The sequence below is a fragment of the Oryx dammah genome, unplaced genomic scaffold, assembly GCF_014754425.2.
Source record: "Oryx dammah isolate SB20612 unplaced genomic scaffold, SCBI_Odam_1.1 HiC_scaffold_5, whole genome shotgun sequence".
NCBI lineage: Eukaryota > Metazoa > Chordata > Mammalia > Artiodactyla > Bovidae > Oryx > Oryx dammah.
In genome coordinates, this window is record NW_024070189.1 from 59,291,081 (window position 1) to 59,311,735 (window position 20,655).

At 40.1% G+C, this 20,655-nt stretch overlaps 1 protein-coding gene across 2 annotated transcripts in view; it reads left to right on the forward strand.

The window, feature by feature from the left end:
- The first annotated feature begins 523 nt into the window (after window positions 1–523).
- Window positions 524–20,655, forward strand: part of DNAJC18 (DnaJ heat shock protein family (Hsp40) member C18) — a 28,928-nt gene continuing 8,796 nt past the window's right edge. For both annotated transcript variants that reach the window (XM_040239967.1, XM_040239966.1), the window contains exons 1-6: window positions 524–638; window positions 2,293–2,479; window positions 13,279–13,424; window positions 16,293–16,478; window positions 17,318–17,427; window positions 18,436–18,545. In XM_040239967.1, the coding sequence (XP_040095901.1) occupies window positions 599–638; window positions 2,293–2,479; window positions 13,279–13,424; window positions 16,293–16,478; window positions 17,318–17,427; window positions 18,436–18,545 (779 nt within the window). In that variant the 5' untranslated portion in view covers window positions 524–598. The remainder of the gene's footprint in view (window positions 639–2,292; window positions 2,480–13,278; window positions 13,425–16,292; window positions 16,479–17,317; window positions 17,428–18,435; window positions 18,546–20,655) is intronic.

The following is a 20,655-nucleotide window of genomic DNA, read 5'->3' on the forward strand; positions in this document are numbered from 1 at the left end:
AAACTATGCCAGAGACGCTCCCTTCTAACCACATAAAACTCTCACCTTTTTCTTTCCTTGATTCTTCCCAGAGCTGGGTTCAACATCACCAAAACTTGTCCTGGATCAAACACACACTTTTACACAGAATGGGGGTGGGGGTGGGGGTGTCAGCGTATATTTTAAAAGGACATCCCTGAGGCTAAAAATAGTCACAATGTCACCCTCTAGCCCATAGTTTGCAATGTCTTTCCCAGTGGATCTCATGGCGTCTCCTTGAACTTCCCAGCTGTTATGCGGCGTGGAAGCCACTATCCCCACACTACAGATGAGGAAAAGCTCTGCCCGCAGTTGTCGCAGTAGCAGCTATGAGCCGCGCTAGCCAGAAAGCAGTCAACTGGCAGCAACATTCTTCCACAGGCCCTTCAAGGGTCGCGCCCCTTTACACCACTGCAGGGGCGACCCCTGGCGCAATGCAGGCCGGGGATTGTAGTCCAGTGAGCCGCAGTTCCTATGGATTGGACTACAATGACCAGCATACCTCGCGCTTTTTTGCCCCCCTTCCCTTTTAGCGTCGGGCGCGGGGGAGGCTCGGCAGACCTGCTGACTGGGAACCGCTATGGCAGCGACTTTGGGCAGCGGGGAGCGCTGGACGGAAGGTACCAGGTCCTGGCCGGAGGGTGGGACAGGGCAGGGTCTCGGAGAAATCAGGGATGGGACTCCTGATGGCACCTGAAAGGGCTGAGATCCTGGGCCTGAGATGAAGGACAGAGGCCTATGAGAAGATGCTGGGCCTGAGTGGGGTTCCTGGTGAAGTAGGAGACTGTTCAGGACAGGGGACCGGGATATGGAATCCAGAAGCGTTGGCTCAAGCTGAGGACCCGGCTCGGTACCCACAGTCACCTGTGACGACTTGTTGCCTCCGGCCCCCAGCCCCGCCCAGGGCCTGCAGCTATCAGGCCCCGCCCGCGCCACGGTGGGCGGGGTAACGCGGTCCACAGCTTGCTTACCCGGTCCTTATCCTCGCCTCCAAACTGGGCTGCCTGACCCTAGACCTGGGTTTCGTCTTGTCCCTGCATCCAGCACTGGGACGGATAGGCCAGCCCATTCCATCCTACAGTCAGGCAAAGAGGACTGAACCAATGCCTAGTATGTATTCTGCATTATGGATTTGACAGACATGGTCACCTGAGCCCACAGAACTCTCAATCTAATGAGGGAGTTTGACAGGTAAACAGTCAATTACAAAAGAAGGCCAAAATGTCCTGGGCTACACAGAAAGGTCGTAGGTTTGGGGGTGCATATTGTTAAGGCACTCAACACGACCTGGCTTTCAGAGGAGGCCTCATGAAGAAAGCATAACATACGACGACATGAAGGATACGCTGGAGCTAGCCAGATCTACTTAGAGAAAAGTTTTGCAGGCAGAAGGAACAGCGTGTGCTAAGGCCCAGAGAAAACAAGGCATTGCTGATCTGAAGGGAGATTGTTGTGGTAGAAGGTAGAGTACAGAGGACTCTGGTGAGATTTGAAGCTAAAGAGACAGGCTGGGCCCATGAGAAGAGATCTGGACACGGAGCAATGGGTAGTCACTAAGATATTAAGCAGGAGAAAAGGGTTTTTTGTCTTACCCAGATCCTCTAGACAGGACATGAGCATTCTGCCTTCTTTGACTATATTGCTTTGGCCCTCTTCACACTCTGCAGGCATTATGATTAATTAAATTCTCTCCCTATAAACAGTAACCTCTTTGTGGTCAGAGGTAGGTCTTACTGATACACCTCCTTGATCTATCTAGTCAAATGTCTTGTATGTATTAGTTCTATAACCATTTAAACATTGAACTCATCTCTACTTTAAATCTTAGTGGTGGAAAACATTGCAACAAAAAATAATATGTTATGAACAATTCTCTTCTGACCATGAACCACAGAGAAATAGACTTCCCCAGTGCTGCCCTAAATCCAAGGTATTGGGCAGATGCCTCTGGAGTGCCTTTACTGGCCCTGAATCAAGATTATTTGCTGGTGATGCCTATAGGGATGCCTATAGGGATGATAGACATTTTAATGCTTAATGTTTCTGACATTAAAAGTTTTCCATGATTGCTTCTATATTTTCTGTATTGTTTTCTCAAGGAAGATGTTTCTTCTGCTTTGTATGGATTTGGATCTGTAAAAGTCAGTATGACACCACTAACCTGGCCCTCAAACATTCACTGGCCTATAGGCAGCCTCCCAGATAGCTAAGGCCAGTAGCAAAGTTGATTTGCAGGTCAGAGTGAACCCTCATGGAGGTACTGTTGTTTTGCAGCTTACATTGATGCAGTCAGAAGAAACAAATACCCAGAAGACAGACCTCCTGAAAGTCATGACCCCTGTGGTTGCTGTAACTGCATGAAGGGACAGAAGGAAAAGAAGTCTGAGAATGAATGGAGTCAGACCCGACAGGGTGAGGGGAACTCCACTTATACAGAGGAGCAACTGCTTGGAGTACAAAGGTGAGCCTGTGGTGGGATTAAATGAGTGATTTTATGTAGAGTGCCTAGCGCAGATGACTGCTATTATTATTATTATCATTGAAGCACAATAACATCTTGGCCTCAGAGGCAAAGTTAGGTGGAAGTGGAGTGTTAGGCTATAATCTGAAGTAACTGCCCTGCTTCTACTCTAAGAGAATCAGGGAAAACCATGTTGACATAACAGACATCTGTACAACATCCTACTCAACAACAGCAGAATGTACAATCTTCTCAAGTATACATGGAACATTATCCAGAGTAGACCATATGTTAGGCTATAAAACAAGCCTTAATAAATTTAAAAGGATTAAAATAAAACACTATATGTTCTTTGAAATTGACAACAGAAGGAAATTTGGGTAATTCACAAATGTGTAAAAATTAAACAACATATTCCTAAATAACAAATAGGTCACAGAAGAAGTCATAAGGAAAATTAGAAAATACTTTGAGATGATTGAAAATGAAAACACAACACACCAAAACATATAGGATACAGCTAAAGCAATACTTAGAGGAAATTTATAGCTATAAATGTTTATTTTTCTAAAATCTCAAATCAGTCAGTTCAGTTCAGTTCAGTCGCTCAGTCGTGTCAGACTCTGCAACCCTATGAATCGCAGCATGCCAGGCCTCCCTGTCCATCACCAACTCCCGGAGTTCACTCAGACTCACGTCCATCGAGTCAGTGATGCCATCCAGCCATCTCATCCTCTGTCGTTCCCTTCTCCTCCTGCCCCCCTCCCAGCATCAGAGTCTTTTCCAATGAGTCAGCTCTTCCCATGAGGTGGCCAAAGTGCTGGAGTTTCAGTTTTAGCATCATTCCTTCCAAAGTAATCCCAGGGCTGATCTCCTTCAGAATGGACTGGTTGGATCTCCTTGCAGTCCAAGGAACTCTAAAGAGTCTTCTCCAACACCACAGTTCAAAAGCATCAATTCTTTGGCACTCAGCTTCCTTCACAGTCCAACTCTCACATCCATACATGACCACTGGAAAAACCATAGCCTTGACTAGACGTACCTTTGTTGGCAAAGTAATGTCTCTGCTTTTGAATATGCTATCTAGGTTGGTCATAACTTTTCTTCCAAGGAGTAAGCGTCTTTTAATTTCATGGCTGCAATCACCATCTGCAGTGATTTTGGAGCCCCCCAAAATAAAGTCTGACACTGTTTCCCCATCTATTTGCCATGAAGTGATGGGACCAGATGCCATGATCTTCATTTTCTGAATGTTGAGCTTTAAGCCAACTTTTTCACTCTCCTCTTTCACTTTCATCAAGAGGCTTTTGAGTTCCTCTTCACTTTCTGCCATAAGGGTGGTGTCATCTGCATATCTGAGGTGATTGATGTTTCACCCGGCAGTCTTGATTCCAGCTTGTGCTTCATCCAGCCCAGCGTTTCTCATGATGTACTCTGCATAGAAGTTAAATAAGCAGGGTGACAATATACAGCCTTGACGTACTCCTTTTCCTACTTGGAACCAGTCTGTTGTTCCCTGTCCAGTTCTAACTGTTGCTTCCTGACCTGCATATAGGTTTCTCAAGAGGCAGGTCAGGTGGTCTGGTATTCCCATCTCTTTCAGAATTTTCTGCAGTTCATTGTGATCCACGTAGTCAAAGGCTTTGGCATAGTCAATAAAGCAGAAATAGTTGTTTTTCTGGAACTCTCTAGCTTTTTTGATGATCAATAAATCAATCAATAACCTAATCTAAAAAAGGAAGAACAAAATAAATTCAAACAAACAGAAGGAAATAATATACAGTGAAAATAAATGAAATAGAGGATAGCAAAACAATAGAGATCAACAAAACCAAAAGTTGTTGGTTATCAACAAAACTGACAAACTTTTAGCTAGCCTGACCAAGCCAAAAAAGGGAGAAGACTCAGATAAATAAAATCAGAAGTGAAATAGGGGATATCACTACCAATCTTACAAAAATGATGATTATGTAAGAGAATACTATGAACAATTATATGCCAACAAATTAGAGAACATAAATGGATAAATTTAATTTCCCACAAATAAAAGTCCAGGCACCGATGACTTAACTGGTGAATTCTACCAGATGTCTGAAGAATTAACTAATCTTTCATTAACTATTATAGAAAATACCAAAGAAGGGAACACTTTCCAAGTCATTCTATGAGACCAGTATTACCCTATAACCAAAAGCAGATGAAAGCATCACAAGATGGGTACAGATTTCTGCAACATATAAAACATGTAAAAAGGATTATATATCTTGACCAAGTGAGATTTATCCTAGGAGTACAAGGTTGTTTAACACATGAAAATAAAATAATGTAATATACCATATTAATAGAATAAAAGACAAAAGTCATATGATCATTTCAATAGGTGTAGAAAAAGCATTTGACAAAATCCAACACTCTCATGATAACAATATTCAGTACACTAGGAATAGAAAGGAACTTCCTCAACCAGGTAAAGGTCATCTACAAAAACATCCACAGCTAACATCATACTTAATGATGAATAATTTGATGTTCTCCAAGATCAGAAACAGGACAGGAATAAGACAACTACATTCACTGTAGCTATTACTATTCAACATTGTGCTGAAGGTTCAAGCCAGGGCAATTAGGCAAGAAAAATAAGAAGCCAACCAGATTGGAAAAAAGGAGTAAAACTGTTCACATATGTTATGATCTAGTATAGAAAATTTTAAGGAATATGCACACACAAACTATTAAAACTAATAAATGACTTCAGCAAAGATCAACATTCAAAAATCATTATTTTTCTTTTTTTTCACTTAATAAACATATTTATAGATATACAATTTCAGAATCCTAATCAAGAAATATAGTGGATCCATGTTCTTATTGCACATGGCTCAGCCCATCTAGGGACATCTACTGAAACCAGAGGGTCACGGTGATGGGGGCAGAGCACCGGGGTCAGCACAGGAAGGTTGCTCTCATCCATATCCAATTCTGAGCATCTCTCTTGCTCAGAAGGTGGCCACTTCATCACAGGGCAGGACTTTATTTATAAAGCCATATTTGACATTTCTTAACCAAGCTTCCTTTCCCAGCAAGAATCCTATTTGTTGGGAAACTTTTAAAAGAGAGCCAAGAGAAGCTCTGGGAGGGTAGTGAGCCCCTCCTGGCTGGCACCTTGGGGGTACTAAGGCTTTGGGGGATGGCTGGCTCAATGACACATCCACTGCCAGAGAAAAATTTGGGAAAAACAATAATTCCAAAGGTTCAGTATAAATTGTGGAAATGAATAAAACCTCCCTCCCTCCCCCGGCAGTAACTGCTGTTTTGAGAAAAACTCTTTTGAAAGTGATGATAAGAAACTCTTGTGGTTCATCCTTTGTCCAACATGCAAGAGAAGGCCAGGTGGCATCACAACCATGGAGGGTAGAGACAGAGGTGCCCACGGTCATGGACTTTCTTTAGGAGCCAGCTGCTGCCCCAGGGTCCTGGGCACCACCTGGTTGACTCTTCGAGGAAAAGCCTTCTGGAGTCTTTGGTATATAACTTAGGAAAAACCAGTAGCAACAATGGGTCTATGCCTTGGGGCACCTATAACGGAATACTTGCATTATTGTTATTATTTTTTCTATACATTATTTTTCTATACATTAGCAATGAACAATCTGAAAATGAAAACAATTTCATTTATAACAGCATCAAAAAGAATAAAATGCTTAGGAATAAATTTAACAAATGTAAGATTGTACATTGAACACTATAAACTTCATTAAAAGAAATTAAAGAAACTCTAAATAAATGGGAAGTTTGCCTGTGTTTATGAATTGAAGGGCTTAATATTGGTTCAGTTCAGTTGCTCAGTCATGTTCAACTCTATGACCCCATGGACTGAAGCATGCCAGGCTTCCCTGTCCATCACCAGCTCCTGGAGCTTGCTCAAACTCATGTCCATCGAGTCAGTGATGCCATCCAACCATCTCATCCTCTGTCTTCCTCTTTTCCTCCTGCCTTCGATCTTTCCCAGCATCAGGGTCTTCACATCAGGTGGCCAAAGTATTGGAGTTTCAGCTTCAGCATTAGTCCTTCCAATGAATATTCAGGACTGGTTTCCTTTGGGATTGACTGGTTTGATTTCCTTGCAGTCCAAGGGACTCTCGAGAGTCTTCTCCAACACCACAGTTCAAAAGCATCAATTCTTTGGCGGTCAGCTTTCTTTATGGTCCAACTCTCACATCATACATGACTTATGGAAAAAACATAGCTTTGACTATGGACCTTTGTTGATCAAGTAATGTCTCTGCTTTTTAATATGCTGTCTAGGTTGGTCATAGCTTTTCTTCCAAGGAGCAAGCATCTTATAATTTCATGGCTGCAGTCACCATCTGCAGTGATTTTGGAGCCCAAAAAGATAAATCTCTCTCTGTTTCCATTATTTCCCTATCTATTTGCCATGAAGTGATGGGACTGGATGCCATGATCTTAGTTTTCTGAATGTTGAGTTTTAAGCCACTTTTTCACTCTCCTCTTTCACTTTCGTCAAGAGGCTCTTCAGTTCTTCACTTTGTGCCTTAAGGATGGTGTCATCTGTATATCTGAGGTTATTGATATTTTTCCCAGCAATCTTAATATTGATAATATTCCTCAAATTGATCCACAGATTCAACACAATCCCTATTAAATTCCCAGGTACCTTTTTTTTTTTTTTTGCAGAAATTGACAATCTGATCCTGAAATTCATATGAAAATGCAAAGGACCTAGAGTAACCAAGTGTTAGTCAGTCACTCAGTCGTGTCCAACTCTTTGTGACCCCATGGACTGTAGCCCGCCAAGCTTCTCTGTCCAAGCGATTATCCAGGCAAGAATACTGGAGTAGGTACCATTCCCTTCTCCAGGGGATCTTCCCAACCCAGGGATTAAACCTGTGTCTCCTGCATTGTAAGCAGATTCTTTACCATCTGAGCCACCAGGGAAGCCAAAACAGTCTTGGGAAAAAAGTGCAAAGTTGGAAGACTCATACTTCCCAATTTCAAAACCTACTACAAAGATTCAGAATGAAGATAGTGTACACTAGCATAGGATAGACATTTAGATCAATGAAATAGAATTGACACTCCTGAGATAAACCCTTATATTTATGATTAATTGGTTTTTGACAAGATTGCCAAGACAATTTAATGGGGGAAAGATTAGTCTTGTTGGGACAACTGGATATCCACATTGCAAAAAATGAACTTGTACTCCTTCCTCACACAAATAAAAAAATTAATTCTAAGACCTAAGACGTAAATATAAGAGCTAAAACTATAAAACTCTTAGAAGAAAACATAAATGTAAAGCTTTGTGACATTGGATTAGGGAGTGATTTTGTGTTGACAACCAAAGTACACGTTATAAAAGAAAATATAGGCAAATTGGACTTCATCAAAATTAAAAATTTTGTACTTCAAAAGATACCACCAAGAAGGTGAAAAATCAACCTACAAAACAGGAGAAAATATTTTCAAATTATATATCTGATAAGGGAGAGATGGAAAGAGAAAGAGAGAGGCAGGGGAGTATTTGCCATTGAATCAGGAATTGGAAACTAGGGTGGGGAATCCCCACAAGCAGCTATTGGGGAAGGACCCCGACTGATATTCCAGACCCTGCATTAATAGTCCTGACTGTGTTACTAACTTATTATGAACTCTTCAGCAACACTGTGAGCCTCTGCCTGCTCAACTGAGTTGTGTGATAGAAAAAACTGGAGGTACTTTAAATGCCCATCAGTAGGGAATGTACATGCATGCATGCTCAGTCACTCAGTTGTGTCTGACTCTTTGCAACCCTGTGGATTGTTGCCCCCCAGGCTCCTCAGTCCGTGGGGTTTTTCCAGGCAAGAACACTGGAGTAGGGTGCCATTTTCTCCTCAAGGAGATCTTCCTGACCCAGGGATCAAACCCAAGTCTCCTGCATTGACAGGTGGATTCTTTACCTCTGAACCACCTGGGAAGCCCATACATCCATAACAGTGCAAGAATATGCACCCTTTAGAAGAATGTGGTAGATTTTTTAAAAAGTATAGTTGACTTACAATGTTGTGTTAGTTTCTAGTGTGGAGCAAAGTATTGTGTTATATAAAACTGAATATATATATATATGTTCTTTTTCAGATTCTTTTCTATTATAATTATTATAGGATATTGAGTACAGTTCCTTGTGCTATATATATATATATAGTACGACCTTATTGATTATTTTATATGAAGTAGTATATATCTGTTAATCCCCAAGTCCTAATCTATCCCCCTCTTTCCCACTCCCCCACCCCTACTTTCCCCTCATTTCAGTTCAGTTCAGTTCAGTCGCTCAGTCGTGTCTGACTCTTTGCGACCTCATGGACTGCAGCACACCAGGCCTACCTGTCCATCACCAACTCCTGGAGTTTACCTAAACTCCTGTCCATTGAGTCAGTGATGCCATCCAACCATCTCATCCTCTGTCATGCCCTTCTTCTCCCTCCTTCAGTCTTTCCCAGCATCAGGGTCTTTTCCAATGAGTCAGTTCTTCGCATCAGGTGGCCAAAGTATTGGAGTTTCAGCTTCAATATCAATCCTTCCAATGAACATTCAGGACTGATCTCCTTTAGCATGGACTGGTTGGATTTCCTTGTAGTCCAAGAGACTCTCAAAAGTCTCCTCCAACACCACAGTTCAAACGCATCAATTCTTTGGCACTTGGCTTTCCTTAGAGTCCAACTCTCACATCCATACATGACTACTGGAAAAACCATAGCCTTGACTAGACAGACCTTGATGATGCCGTGAAAGTGCTGCACTCAGTATGCCAGCAAATTTGGAAAACTCAGCAGTGGCCACAGGACTGGAAAATGTCAGTTTTCATTCCTACCCCAAGAAAGGCAGTGTCAGAGAGTGCTCAAACTACCGCACAATTGGCACAAATCTCACACGCTAGTAAAGTAATACTCAAAATTCTCCAAGCCAGGTTTCAACAATACGTGAACCATGAACTTCCAGATGTTCAAGCTGGTTTTAGAAAAGGCAGAGGAACCACAGATCAAATTGCCAACATCCACTGGATCATGGAAAAAGCAAGAGAGTTCCAGAAAAACATCTATTTCTGCTTTACTGTCTACGCTAAAACCTTTGACTGTGTGGATCACAACAAACTGTGGAAAATTCTGAGAGAGATGGGAATGCCAACCACCTGACCTGCCTCTTGAGAAACCTGTATGCAGGTCAGAAAGCAACAGTTAGAACTGGACATGGAACAACAGACTGGTTCCAAATAGGAAAAGGAGTACGTCAAGGCTGTATGTTGTCACCCTGCTTATTCACTTATATGCAGAGTACATCATGAGAAGCGCTGGGCTGGATGAAGCACAAGCTGGAATCAAGATTGCCGGGAGAAATATCAATAACCTCAAATATGAAGATGACACCACCCTTATGGCAGAAAGTGAAGAAGAACTAAGGAGACTCTTGATGAGAGTCAAAGAGGAGAGTGAAAAAGTTGGCTTAAAGCTCAACATTCAGAAAACGAAGATCATGGCATCTGGTCCCATCACTTCATGGGAAATAGATGGGGAAACAGTGGCAACAGTGTCAGACTTTATTTTGGGGGGCTCCAAAATCACTGCAGATGGTGACTGCAGCCATGAAACTAAAAGATGCTTACTTCTTGGAAGGGAAGTTATGGCCAGCCTAGACAGCTTTCCCCTCTGGTAACCATAAATTTGTTTTCTGTGTCAGTGAGTCTGTATCTGTTTTGTAAATCAGCTCATTTGTGTCATCTTTTTATAGTCCACATACAAGTAACAAGTAATATCATATGATATTTGTCTTTGTCTGACTTACCTCACCTAATCTCCTATCTCACCTATCTCACCTAATAATCTCTAGATCCATCCTTGTTGCTACAAATGGCATTTCATTATTTTTTATGGCTGAGTAATATTCCACTATATATATATATATATATATACACACCACATCTTTTCTGTCCATTCATCTGGCTATTGTAAAGAGTGCTGCTGTGAACACTGGAGTGCATCTATCTTTTCAAATTAGAGTTTTCAGCTTTTCTGGATGTATGTCCAGCATCATATGTTCTATTTTTATTTTTATTTATTTATTTATTTTATTTTACTTTACAATTCTGTATTGGTTTTGCCATACATTGACATGAATGTTCTATTTTTAGATTTTTTTAAGGAACCACCATACTGTACTCCATAGTAGCTGCACCAATTTATATTCCTCCCAAGAATGTAGGAGGGTTTCCTTTTTTCCACACCCACTCAAGCATTTGTATTTTGTAGACTTTTTGATGATCGCCATTCTGACCAATGTGAGGTGATAGATACCTTATTGTAGTTTTGATTCACATTTCTCTAGTAATTAGCAACGTTGAGATCTTTTTGTGTGCCTGTTGGCCATCTGTAGAATGTGGTAGATTTTTAACAATAGCCAATATTCACATCATGTCAGATGCTATCACGCATTTTAATGAATACTTAATTTAATTATAACAGCTCTGTGAAATATAGGTATAATTATTAGCCCATTTCAAAAGATAACACAATTCACAGAGTTAAGTCCACAGCAAAGTCCAATGCCAACCAAGGGATTTTGACTCCAGAGTTCATGTTGTAGTCCATCCATTCTCAAAGATGTGGTTTGGGAATCCCAAGACCATTTTGGAGAGGGGTCTGCAAGTTTTAAACTATCTTTGTGAACTTCCCTAGAGGTCCAGTTGTTAAGATTCTTTGCTTCCACTGCAGGGGGTACAGGTTTGACCACTGATCAGGAAAGTTCCACATGCCACTTGGTGCAGCACTCCCCCCCCAAAAAAAACACACAATATCTTCATAATAATACAAACACATATTTGCCTTTTTCACTTGAGAGGCTATATAATATCCAATTATACCTTTTTATAAGAGTATAAAAGACTTATATCAAAAAGTTCAGAACTGTTGCTCTTGTGGTGTAAAGTATTATCCTTGTACTTCTCATCTCTGTAAGTTACTGGTCAATCCCTAAGATAAAGTGTTGTTTAAAAAAAGGATGTAGAAGGGTGATTATAATATGCTTACATTTAGGTATTAATAAGAAAAAGTAAAAAAAAAATGGGGCTGTTTCTATACATGTGCTGTCTCTGTACATGGGAATCAGAAAACTTTTTTTTTTGGCTGTGCTATGCATCTTGTAAGATCTCAGTTCCCTGGCCAGGGATTGAACCTGGGTTATGGCAGTGAAAGCTCAGAATCCTAACTACTAGGCCACCAAGGAAATCCCCACAAAAAACTTCTAACCGTGGTTATTCTTAGCATAGGAGATTGGGGGACAGAAAATAGGGAAGCAGGAAGTTGTTTCACTGTATATAATTTAGTATTTTGGGTATTTTTCTTCTACCATCAGTTCAGTTCAGTTGCTCAGTCATGTCCACCTCTTTGCAACCCCATGCCAGGCTTCCCTGTCCATCACCAACTCCCAGAGCTTGCTCAAACTCATGTCCATCAAGTTGGTGATGCCATCCAACCATCTCATCCTCTGTCGTCCCCTTCTCCTTAGGCCTTCCATCTTTCCCAGCATCTGGGTCTTTTCCAATGAGTCTGTTCTTCACATCAGCTGGCCAAATTATTGGAGTTTCAGCTTCAGCATCACTCCTTCCAATGAATATTCAGGACTGATTTCCTTTAGGATTGACTGGTTTGATCTCCTTGCAGTCCAAGGGACTCTGGAGAGTCTTCTCCAACACCACAGTTCAAAAGCATCAATTCTTCGGCACTCAGCTTTCTTTATAGTCCAGCTCTCACATCCATATATGACTCCTCGTAAAACCATAGCTATGACTAGGCAGACCTTTGTTGGCAAAGTAATGTCTCTGCTTTTTAAAAAAAAATTTTATTGAAGGATAATTGCTTTACAGAATTTTGTTGTTTCTGCTCTTTAATGTGCTGTCTAGGTTGGTCATAGCTTTTCTTTTAATTTAACATCTTTTAATTTCATGGCTGCAGTCGCCATCTGCAGTGAATTTGGAGCCCCCAAAAATAAAGTCTCACTATTTCCATTGTTTCCCCATCTATTTGCCATAAAGTGATGGGAGTGGATCCCATGATCTTAGTTTTCTGAATGTTGATTTTTAAGCCAACTTTTTCGCTCTTCTCTTTTACTTTCATCAATAGGCTCTTTAGTTCTTCTTCACTTTCTGCCATAAGGGTTATTGATATTTCTCCGGGTAAGCTTGATTCCAGCTTGTGCCTCATCCAGCCTAGTATTTTGCATGATACACTCTGCATATAAGTTAAATAAACAGGGTGACAATATACAACCTTGACGTACTCTTTTCCCAATTTGGAACCAGTCTGTTGCTCCATGTCCGGTTCTAACTGTTGCTTCTTGACCTGCGTACAAATTTCTCAGGAGGTAGGTAAGATGCCTTTATAACTTTTTAAAACAAAGTTTAAAAAGATAGCCATAAAAAAGAGGTACATTAAAAAAAATGGTTAGGGTATTTCTTCTGCCTTTGGGCCTTAATATAAGGATTAGTATAATTGTTCTACTCACTTACAGGGATGTAGAAAGAATAAAATACTAGATGTAAAAATACTTTGAAAGGAATTAAGCTGTCACTGGGAGGAGGACATTGTTAGTGAACTAAATGATTCATTAATGTGTTCACCAGTTTTCTCTCTTTCTTTCTGCTTTGGGTCTCACAGATTGGATATTGATTTACTATTTTGCAGTTAATTGTACAAAAGGGACCTTTGTAGACATACCCAAAAAATGTTTCTGATTTGTGTTTTTAGGATCAAGAAATGCAGAAATTACTATGAAATTCTGGGAGTTTCACGAGATGCTAGTGATGAAGAGCTTAAGAAAGCTTACAGAAAACTTGCCCTGAAATTTCATCCTGACAAGAACTGTGCTCCTGGAGCAACAGATGCTTTCAAAGGTCTGATCCTAAACTAATGCTTAATTATGCCCTCCTTGTGATGTTTGGTCACAGCAAGTTGTTTCCAGCCTCCCTTGTAATTGTTTTCTAAGGCTACAAGCAGGGTCTTGTTTTTTCCTGCCAGACCTCTTAGATAGTGATTATTAGCATAGCTCTCTCCTTAATTTCTTACCTTAAATTCTTTTGGGAAAAAAAAAAGGGTTTCTCTGTAATACCTTACAGAACCTTTTATTCTTTGATTCAGCAAATATTTATTGAAGATCTATGTGTCAGGTGCCAGGGTAAGTAAAACTGATATGATTCCTTCTGTGGAACTTAAAGGTTGATAGCCACTTGCAGGCAGGGCCTAGATAGCGTTTCAAAACTTCTTTGACCATGAAACTCTTTGTTCATGAAACCTGCATTATAAACATGTGGTTAGTATAAAAAGGCTTTATGAGAATTTGTAAAGAGCAAAAACATAGTTATAGATCAAAGCTTTTTCCATTGATTTCTGTGATACTTTCAGAAACATATTCTCAAAAAATATTTTGGATCCAATACATAAATAAAAATTTTACTAAAGAGCTTCACCCTGAGGAATGTCATTGATTCAGGAAAGGATTATCAGTGGATGCTAAAACCATTGGGTAATAGGTTGTTGTTGAATAGAATATTCACATAATGTCAAAGTATCACCCCACATAATACTTATTGATTTTGTTGTTATTTAGTTGCTAAATCATGCCTGACTCTTTTGTGACCCCATGGACTATAGCCTGCTAGGCTCCTCTGTCTGTGGGATTTCCTAGGCAAGAATACTGGAGTGGGTTGCCATTTCCTTCTCCAAGGAATCTTCCCAACCCAGGGATAACCCCAGTCTGCTACATTGGCAGGTAGATTCTTTACCACTGAGCCATTTGGGAAGCCCAGATTGCACAGGAAATTTTTCTAAGTAATGGAGATAGCTAGCTGTTACTACTTTAAGCAAGTGATCTAATTTATCATCACCATTACTAGAACAGTTTAACATTATATGTTGTAATACTATGTGGTATTCTTGCCAGAATGTTTAACCTGAATCTAATAAAGAAGAAACAATCAAAATATGGAACATTCTACAAAGAACACTGAACTATTCTTCAAAAAATTCAATAAAAGAAAAGCAAAAAAGGTGGGGAGACTGTTCCAGATGAAAAGAAACTAAAGAGATGTGAAACCAAGGGCAGTACATTAACCCTGAATGGATTTACTGGGTGATAATGAATTGGTGTTAATTTTCTTAACTGTAATATGGTATTTTGATCATATAGGAGAGTATCTTTCTTCTTCAGAGATGTATGCTAAAATATTTAGGAGTGAAGTGTCATAATATCTTCAGCCTACTTCCAAGTGATTCAGCAAGAAAAAATGAATACATATTATATATATATGCATGTATGTGTAGAGCATTGAGAAAAGCAAAGTGGTAAAATACTAACATTGATGAATAAGGGTAAAGGTGTTTATTGTACTATTTTTTTCAACTTTTCTGGAGATTTGAATTTTTCAAAAGGAAAAGTAGGGACTTCTCTGGTGGTCTAGTGGCTAAGACTCGGTGCTTGCAATGCAGGGGACACAGGTTTGATCCCTGGTCAGGGAACTGGATCCCACGTGCTACAACTGAAAGATTAAAGATCCCTAATGCCCCAACTAAGATGCGGCACAGCCAAATAAATAAATGTTTGTAAAAAAGAAAAAGTAACAAAAATGATAGATCTGAGACTTTTTTTTAAAGTCAGCATTTACCTTAGAGGACAAGCTACCTTTGTTGATGTGCCTTTGTGAATCTCATTCTCCCCACAGTTTCTATAAGGAAACAGATAAACCACATTCTCCTCATACCTTCGTGTAGAGTATGTCACAGACTAATGCCATTTCTCTAAGAAATCTGCCAGATTTCAAGGGATGTGAATGTTTAAACAACTCTGTTTAGGTTTTTCTGTTTTTTTATTCTGCTTAACTGTTCTGTTGCTATAAATACTTAATACAGTTCCCTGACTAGAAGACTCACAAGGAAATGCTCTTTCTGACTATGTTTCTGATAGTGTTGACTGAATTAAAGGTAGGCAGGTGGGAATGACTTAAAAGATTTTTTTTTGAGATTTCTTTGATTGGTGATTCTTTGATTGGTGATACTGACTGTATGTTTAAATGAAATTGGACAAAGTTTGCACATTTGTGCACAAGAAGTGATGGTATGCTTATGTAGTCTGTTCAGACTTAGATCCCTTACTGAGGCACTGGACATATTTTTTTTGTTGTTTTTTTTAAGCCATGATGATTGGCTTGTGGGATCTTAGTTCCCCAACCAGGGAATGAACCTGGACCCTCAGTAGTGGAAGCACAGGTTCTAACCACTGGATGACCAGGGAATTCCCTGGAGATACATTTCCTAATTTCTAAAAACTATGTTTAAAAGTAAGCTGAAATAAGACTGATGACTGAGGATTTTGCTTTTAACCAAGTAGGAGGCTTTTTATTTATTATTTTATTCAGGAGACTGTATGTGACTTCATGTTAGAATACCATTGCTTATGTGTAAACTGTTTCTGATCATAAACTATTGCTCTCAAGTGAAATAACACATTTTTGTTGAGGGAGAACAGTACTTCTAAGTTTATCTTGACTCCAGTGTTGTTTAAAGCTTATCAAACTAGATCTTGGGAAGATTTCAAGGGCAAGCACTTCGGTGAACTTTCCAGGCCCAGTGACCTCTCTTTGGGTCACTGTGAAGTTGTCCAGCACCAACTCTTCATTGCTACTCTGGGCTCTTCTTCACTGCTACTACTGTGATTACCCTCAGCTGCAACAGACTGTGTACTCTGGTGCTTTTTGTTTTTGTTGCAGCAATAGGAAATGCCTTTGCAGTCCTGAGCAATCCTGACAAGAGACTCCGCTATGATGAATATGGAGATGAACAGGTGACTTTCACTGCCCCTCGAGCCAGACCTTATAATTATTACAGGGACTTTGAAACCGACATCACTCCAGAAGAGCTGTTCAATGTCTTCTTTGGAGGACATTTCCCTACAGGTTAGTATCCCAACTTTTTTCATTTAAAAAGTCTTAGGAACTTCCCTGGTGGTCCAGCGGTTAAGACTCTGCACTTCTACTGCAAGGGGCTCAGGTTTGATCCCTGGTCGGAGAGCTAAGGTCCCATATGCCATGTGGTATGGCCAAAAACAGTCATATATATTTTCAGGATCTGAATAGAGGGGCCATGGTATGGTAGAAACAACAAGACTTTGGAATCAGATAAGCTGAGGTTGAAGTCGTCTCCAGCCTCCAACTATGTATGATTTTTACTTAGTCCTTCTGATCTTGTTTCCTTACCAAAAAATGGAGCTGATAATACCAACCTCACAGGGCTGCTGTAAGGATTGGATATTTTTTAAGTGTTTTATAAATTAGAAGCAAAATTCCTTTATTATAATTATTGTAAACTAGCACTTATATAAAGGTTAGAAAAATACCCCCAGAGAATTGGAAGTTGGGTTAATTAAATGCCTTGGAAGTAAATTGAATTTTGTGGAGTTGCTATTAAAGATACTAGTGACATAATCTGATATTGGGCAAGAAGGCAGATAAGAGCATGTCAGACAGGATTCATGGCCCAAGTGCTGTTTCTTTCTCTGCCTCTCGGGTTTCTCTCACTTACTAGGTACAAAGGACTGTTTAAATAAGGGTGAGAGAGCTAAGCATGTCCCATTTTCAGCTGGTTCACTTGATATACCTAGTGTCTTATTTTTCTATTGGGTAATATGGGACAATACCCTACCCTCAAAGAGCCTAGTTGGAAGTACGGACCTTGGAAAAGGCAAGGAAGAGGTGTGTGCCATATTGCGTGCTAAGTATTTTTCTTTCTTTTCCAGGAAATATTCATATGTTTTCAAATGTGACAGATGACACCCACTATTACCGCCGGCGGCACCGACATGAAAGAATGCAGACACGGAAGGAAGAGGAAGAAGATAAGCCTCAGGTACCTGGGGAGGACAGGACAATAGCTGCCCATAAACGCCCATACTGAAACTGACCTTTATGGAGTAAGAGCAGGTTTTTGAAGTTCAGCTTGAGATATGTGCTAAAGTGTGCTTTAGGAAAGCAGAAGCATTGTAAGAAGAGCTGGATAACTGGCCCAAATAGGCCAGAATGGTACCCCCTCCCCCACCCATTCTTTGGTGACTATCCCAGGAAATCTGTTCCCCTATGGGGCTGTCTTGAAAAAGATTTTCTTGACTGCAGAGAATAGGGACCCCCTTTATAATATTCAGTTCTAAAGGGGGTTTAAATTAAGGGATCGAGGGAGTTTCATGAAGCTCAAGGGCAGGAAGCACGCTGGGCCTTGTGACAGATGGAAACCAGGAACTGGGGTGCCGTCAGGCATCACGCAGCTGTGCTCTCCGTGACTCTTGGGGCCAGACTGTCTCCAGTTTTTCTGACTCTCTGCATCTGCTTTGTTCTCTCTAAGCAGCCTGGCTTTTCTATTTCCCCTTGCAAGTGTCCAGTCTACAGTGCCTCTGAGTATGTGTCCTTTCAAGTGACTGCCTAGCAGTGAATGGTGATGACTCTCAATCCCAGATTCTTAGGAGGGAGAATGTGATCATCCCTGCTATGGTTAGATGTCTGCTAGATGTCCCCCAGTCTGCTCAGCTGAGGCCAAGGCAACAGAACTGCATGATAACATGACCTCGTGAGGTTCACAGGCTGGGCAGACTAGCGCACCGGTGTCTGCTTCATTGGTCTTGGAAAAGGAGGCTGCAGGATTACTGAGTGTCAGTCCAGGTTGTCGGTGGGCCCCCTTCAGCCTTTTCAGCAGACAGAATGGAGCTGTTTGCTACTTCCCAGCAGAAAATACAACCTTCTCAGAAAAGCTTTGGGCAATGTGCAATGCATTAGTAATGCATATTTTCTTTGGGAAAACTGTCCTATTTTCAGTAAGCTTTATATTGATGAAGAGCACTTACACCAAATATTTTTTCTTTTTCAGACTACGTATTCTGCATTTATTCAGTTACTTCCAGTTCTGGTGATTGTGATTATATCTGTGATTACTCAGCTGCTAGCTGCTAATCCCCCATATAGTCTATTCTATAAATCGTAAGTCAAATACTTAAAAATCTTTCTTAACAACAAGCTGGTACATTACTAACATTTCATGTCACCTTTCGTTGTGGAAAACACTGGTTTTGTGTTTAAAGGAACAGCTGGATAGTAATAATGCAGAGACTCAAAATTACTTCAGGCAGTTTCCCATGCACTCAGGACCTGGATTGTTTTGTTCTACAGCGACATCATCTGGTCAACTGCGGAAGAGCAACAGCTGGTTTCTGAGTGATTAACAGACTAACTCCAGGTTCAGATTAAATCTTTAACATTCCATGTTAGAGTTAGAAAGGACCTTAGAGAGCTTGTGAAAATATCGCTGCACCCCTGTGAATCTGAGAACATAGTAACTAAGATCGAGTGATTATGTTCAATTTAAGAAACTGCAAGATTAGGACTTTTATTCATAAGGCTGTACAGTCAAACCATAGTATCTCATTTCTTTGCTTTTGCTAAAAATATAGAAATCATTATAAAGTTTGTATTGCATGAAAAATATGAGCTCTGATAGGAATTTTTAAATTTCTTCAATTAAGTATTTCAGTTAAATCAGTTCTCAAAGTTTGATCCCTAGACCAAGCATCCCTAGACCAAGCATTAAATGGCAACATGTTAGAAGTGCAGACTCTTCGGCCTTACTCTGTATCTATTGAATCAGAAACTCTAGAGGTGAGAACCAGCAATATGAGTTTTAACAAACCTTCCAGATAATTCTGGTCCATATTAAATTTGAGAATCACTGTTTTTTTTTTTAATTAATAATGGGAAATGAGCCATTATTCACAATTAGAGTTTAGCAGACAAAAACCTTTCAAATGTGGACTCTGTCGTGGAATAGTACCTAAGAGGAAGAGCTCTTGTTGGTGATCACTATAGCCTTAAGGCTATCATTCTAGATCAGTATCTTCATTTTACAGAGAGGAAAGCTGAGACTCAGAGAGAGGTTATTGCTATCAGGTCACACTGGCCTGAGTCCCTCTGATTTCCTGACTTCCCATATTTCTCCATATGCTACTGCCACCTCCTTTCTCATCAGGCCAGTGAGGTAGGCAGGAACCTGCCCTCAGCTTTCCAGAAAGAGGCAAGAGCAATCCTGGCCTGAGCTCTTAGACATCCAGCAAGATCCATGAGCTAAGAGATCAAAGGAAAAATCCAATCTGAACAAAGCTTGGATTTGCACAGTACCATCACATTGTTTTAACTGGAATTTGAGCTCCCTTCTATACTTTCTTATGGTTAGACTTTAGTTAACCCACGACCTGTTAAAGTTTTTGAACATCAAAGACTTTGTGATATCACTAAGAGTTAGCCTAGAAGTATAATTGAAATCTTTTGTCTCAGTTTTTTGCAGTTCTCAGCTAACAGCTATGTGTGAAGTACTTTTTATCATGTCCTAAAAGTTGGAACTAAGTTGGTATAAGCTGTCTAGTTATTTGTGAATAGTTTACAGTAGCGATCATTTCATTCAATCAACATTTACCAGTAGCCACTCTGTGCCACCTGCCATGCCAGGTCCTGCAGAATATATAAACTGATTTTTAAACTTTCAGCATTCTACTTTTAACAGAGAAAACAGTCTAAGAGAGGTGAATCCAGGTAGCTGCATCTTCATGTTCATAGCAACAATGTTTACAGTAGCCATGACATGGAAAAAGCCTACACACACACACGCACACATATATACACACAGAGGAATATTATTCAGCCCTAAAAGTGAAAATTCTAGCATTTTTGACTACATTGAGGGACTCTGAAGGCATTATGCTAAACGAAGTAAGTCAGAGAAAGACAAATACTATATAATCTGTACTGTAAATACTGTATAATATAATCACTTATATGTGGAATCTTAAAAAAAAAACTCAGAAAAGGAGATCAAATTTCTGGTTACCAAAGGTGGAAGAGAGAGGGAGGGAGAATTGAAGGAAGATGGTCAAAGGTGCAAACTAATAGTTGTAAGATAAATATTAGTAAATATGATGTATGTCACATACAATACAGTGTTATAGTAGTTAACACTGCTGTATGATAGGAAATGATAGAAAAGTTAAAGAGACTAAGTAATAAGAGTTCTCATCACAAGGAAAAATTTTTTCCTTTATCC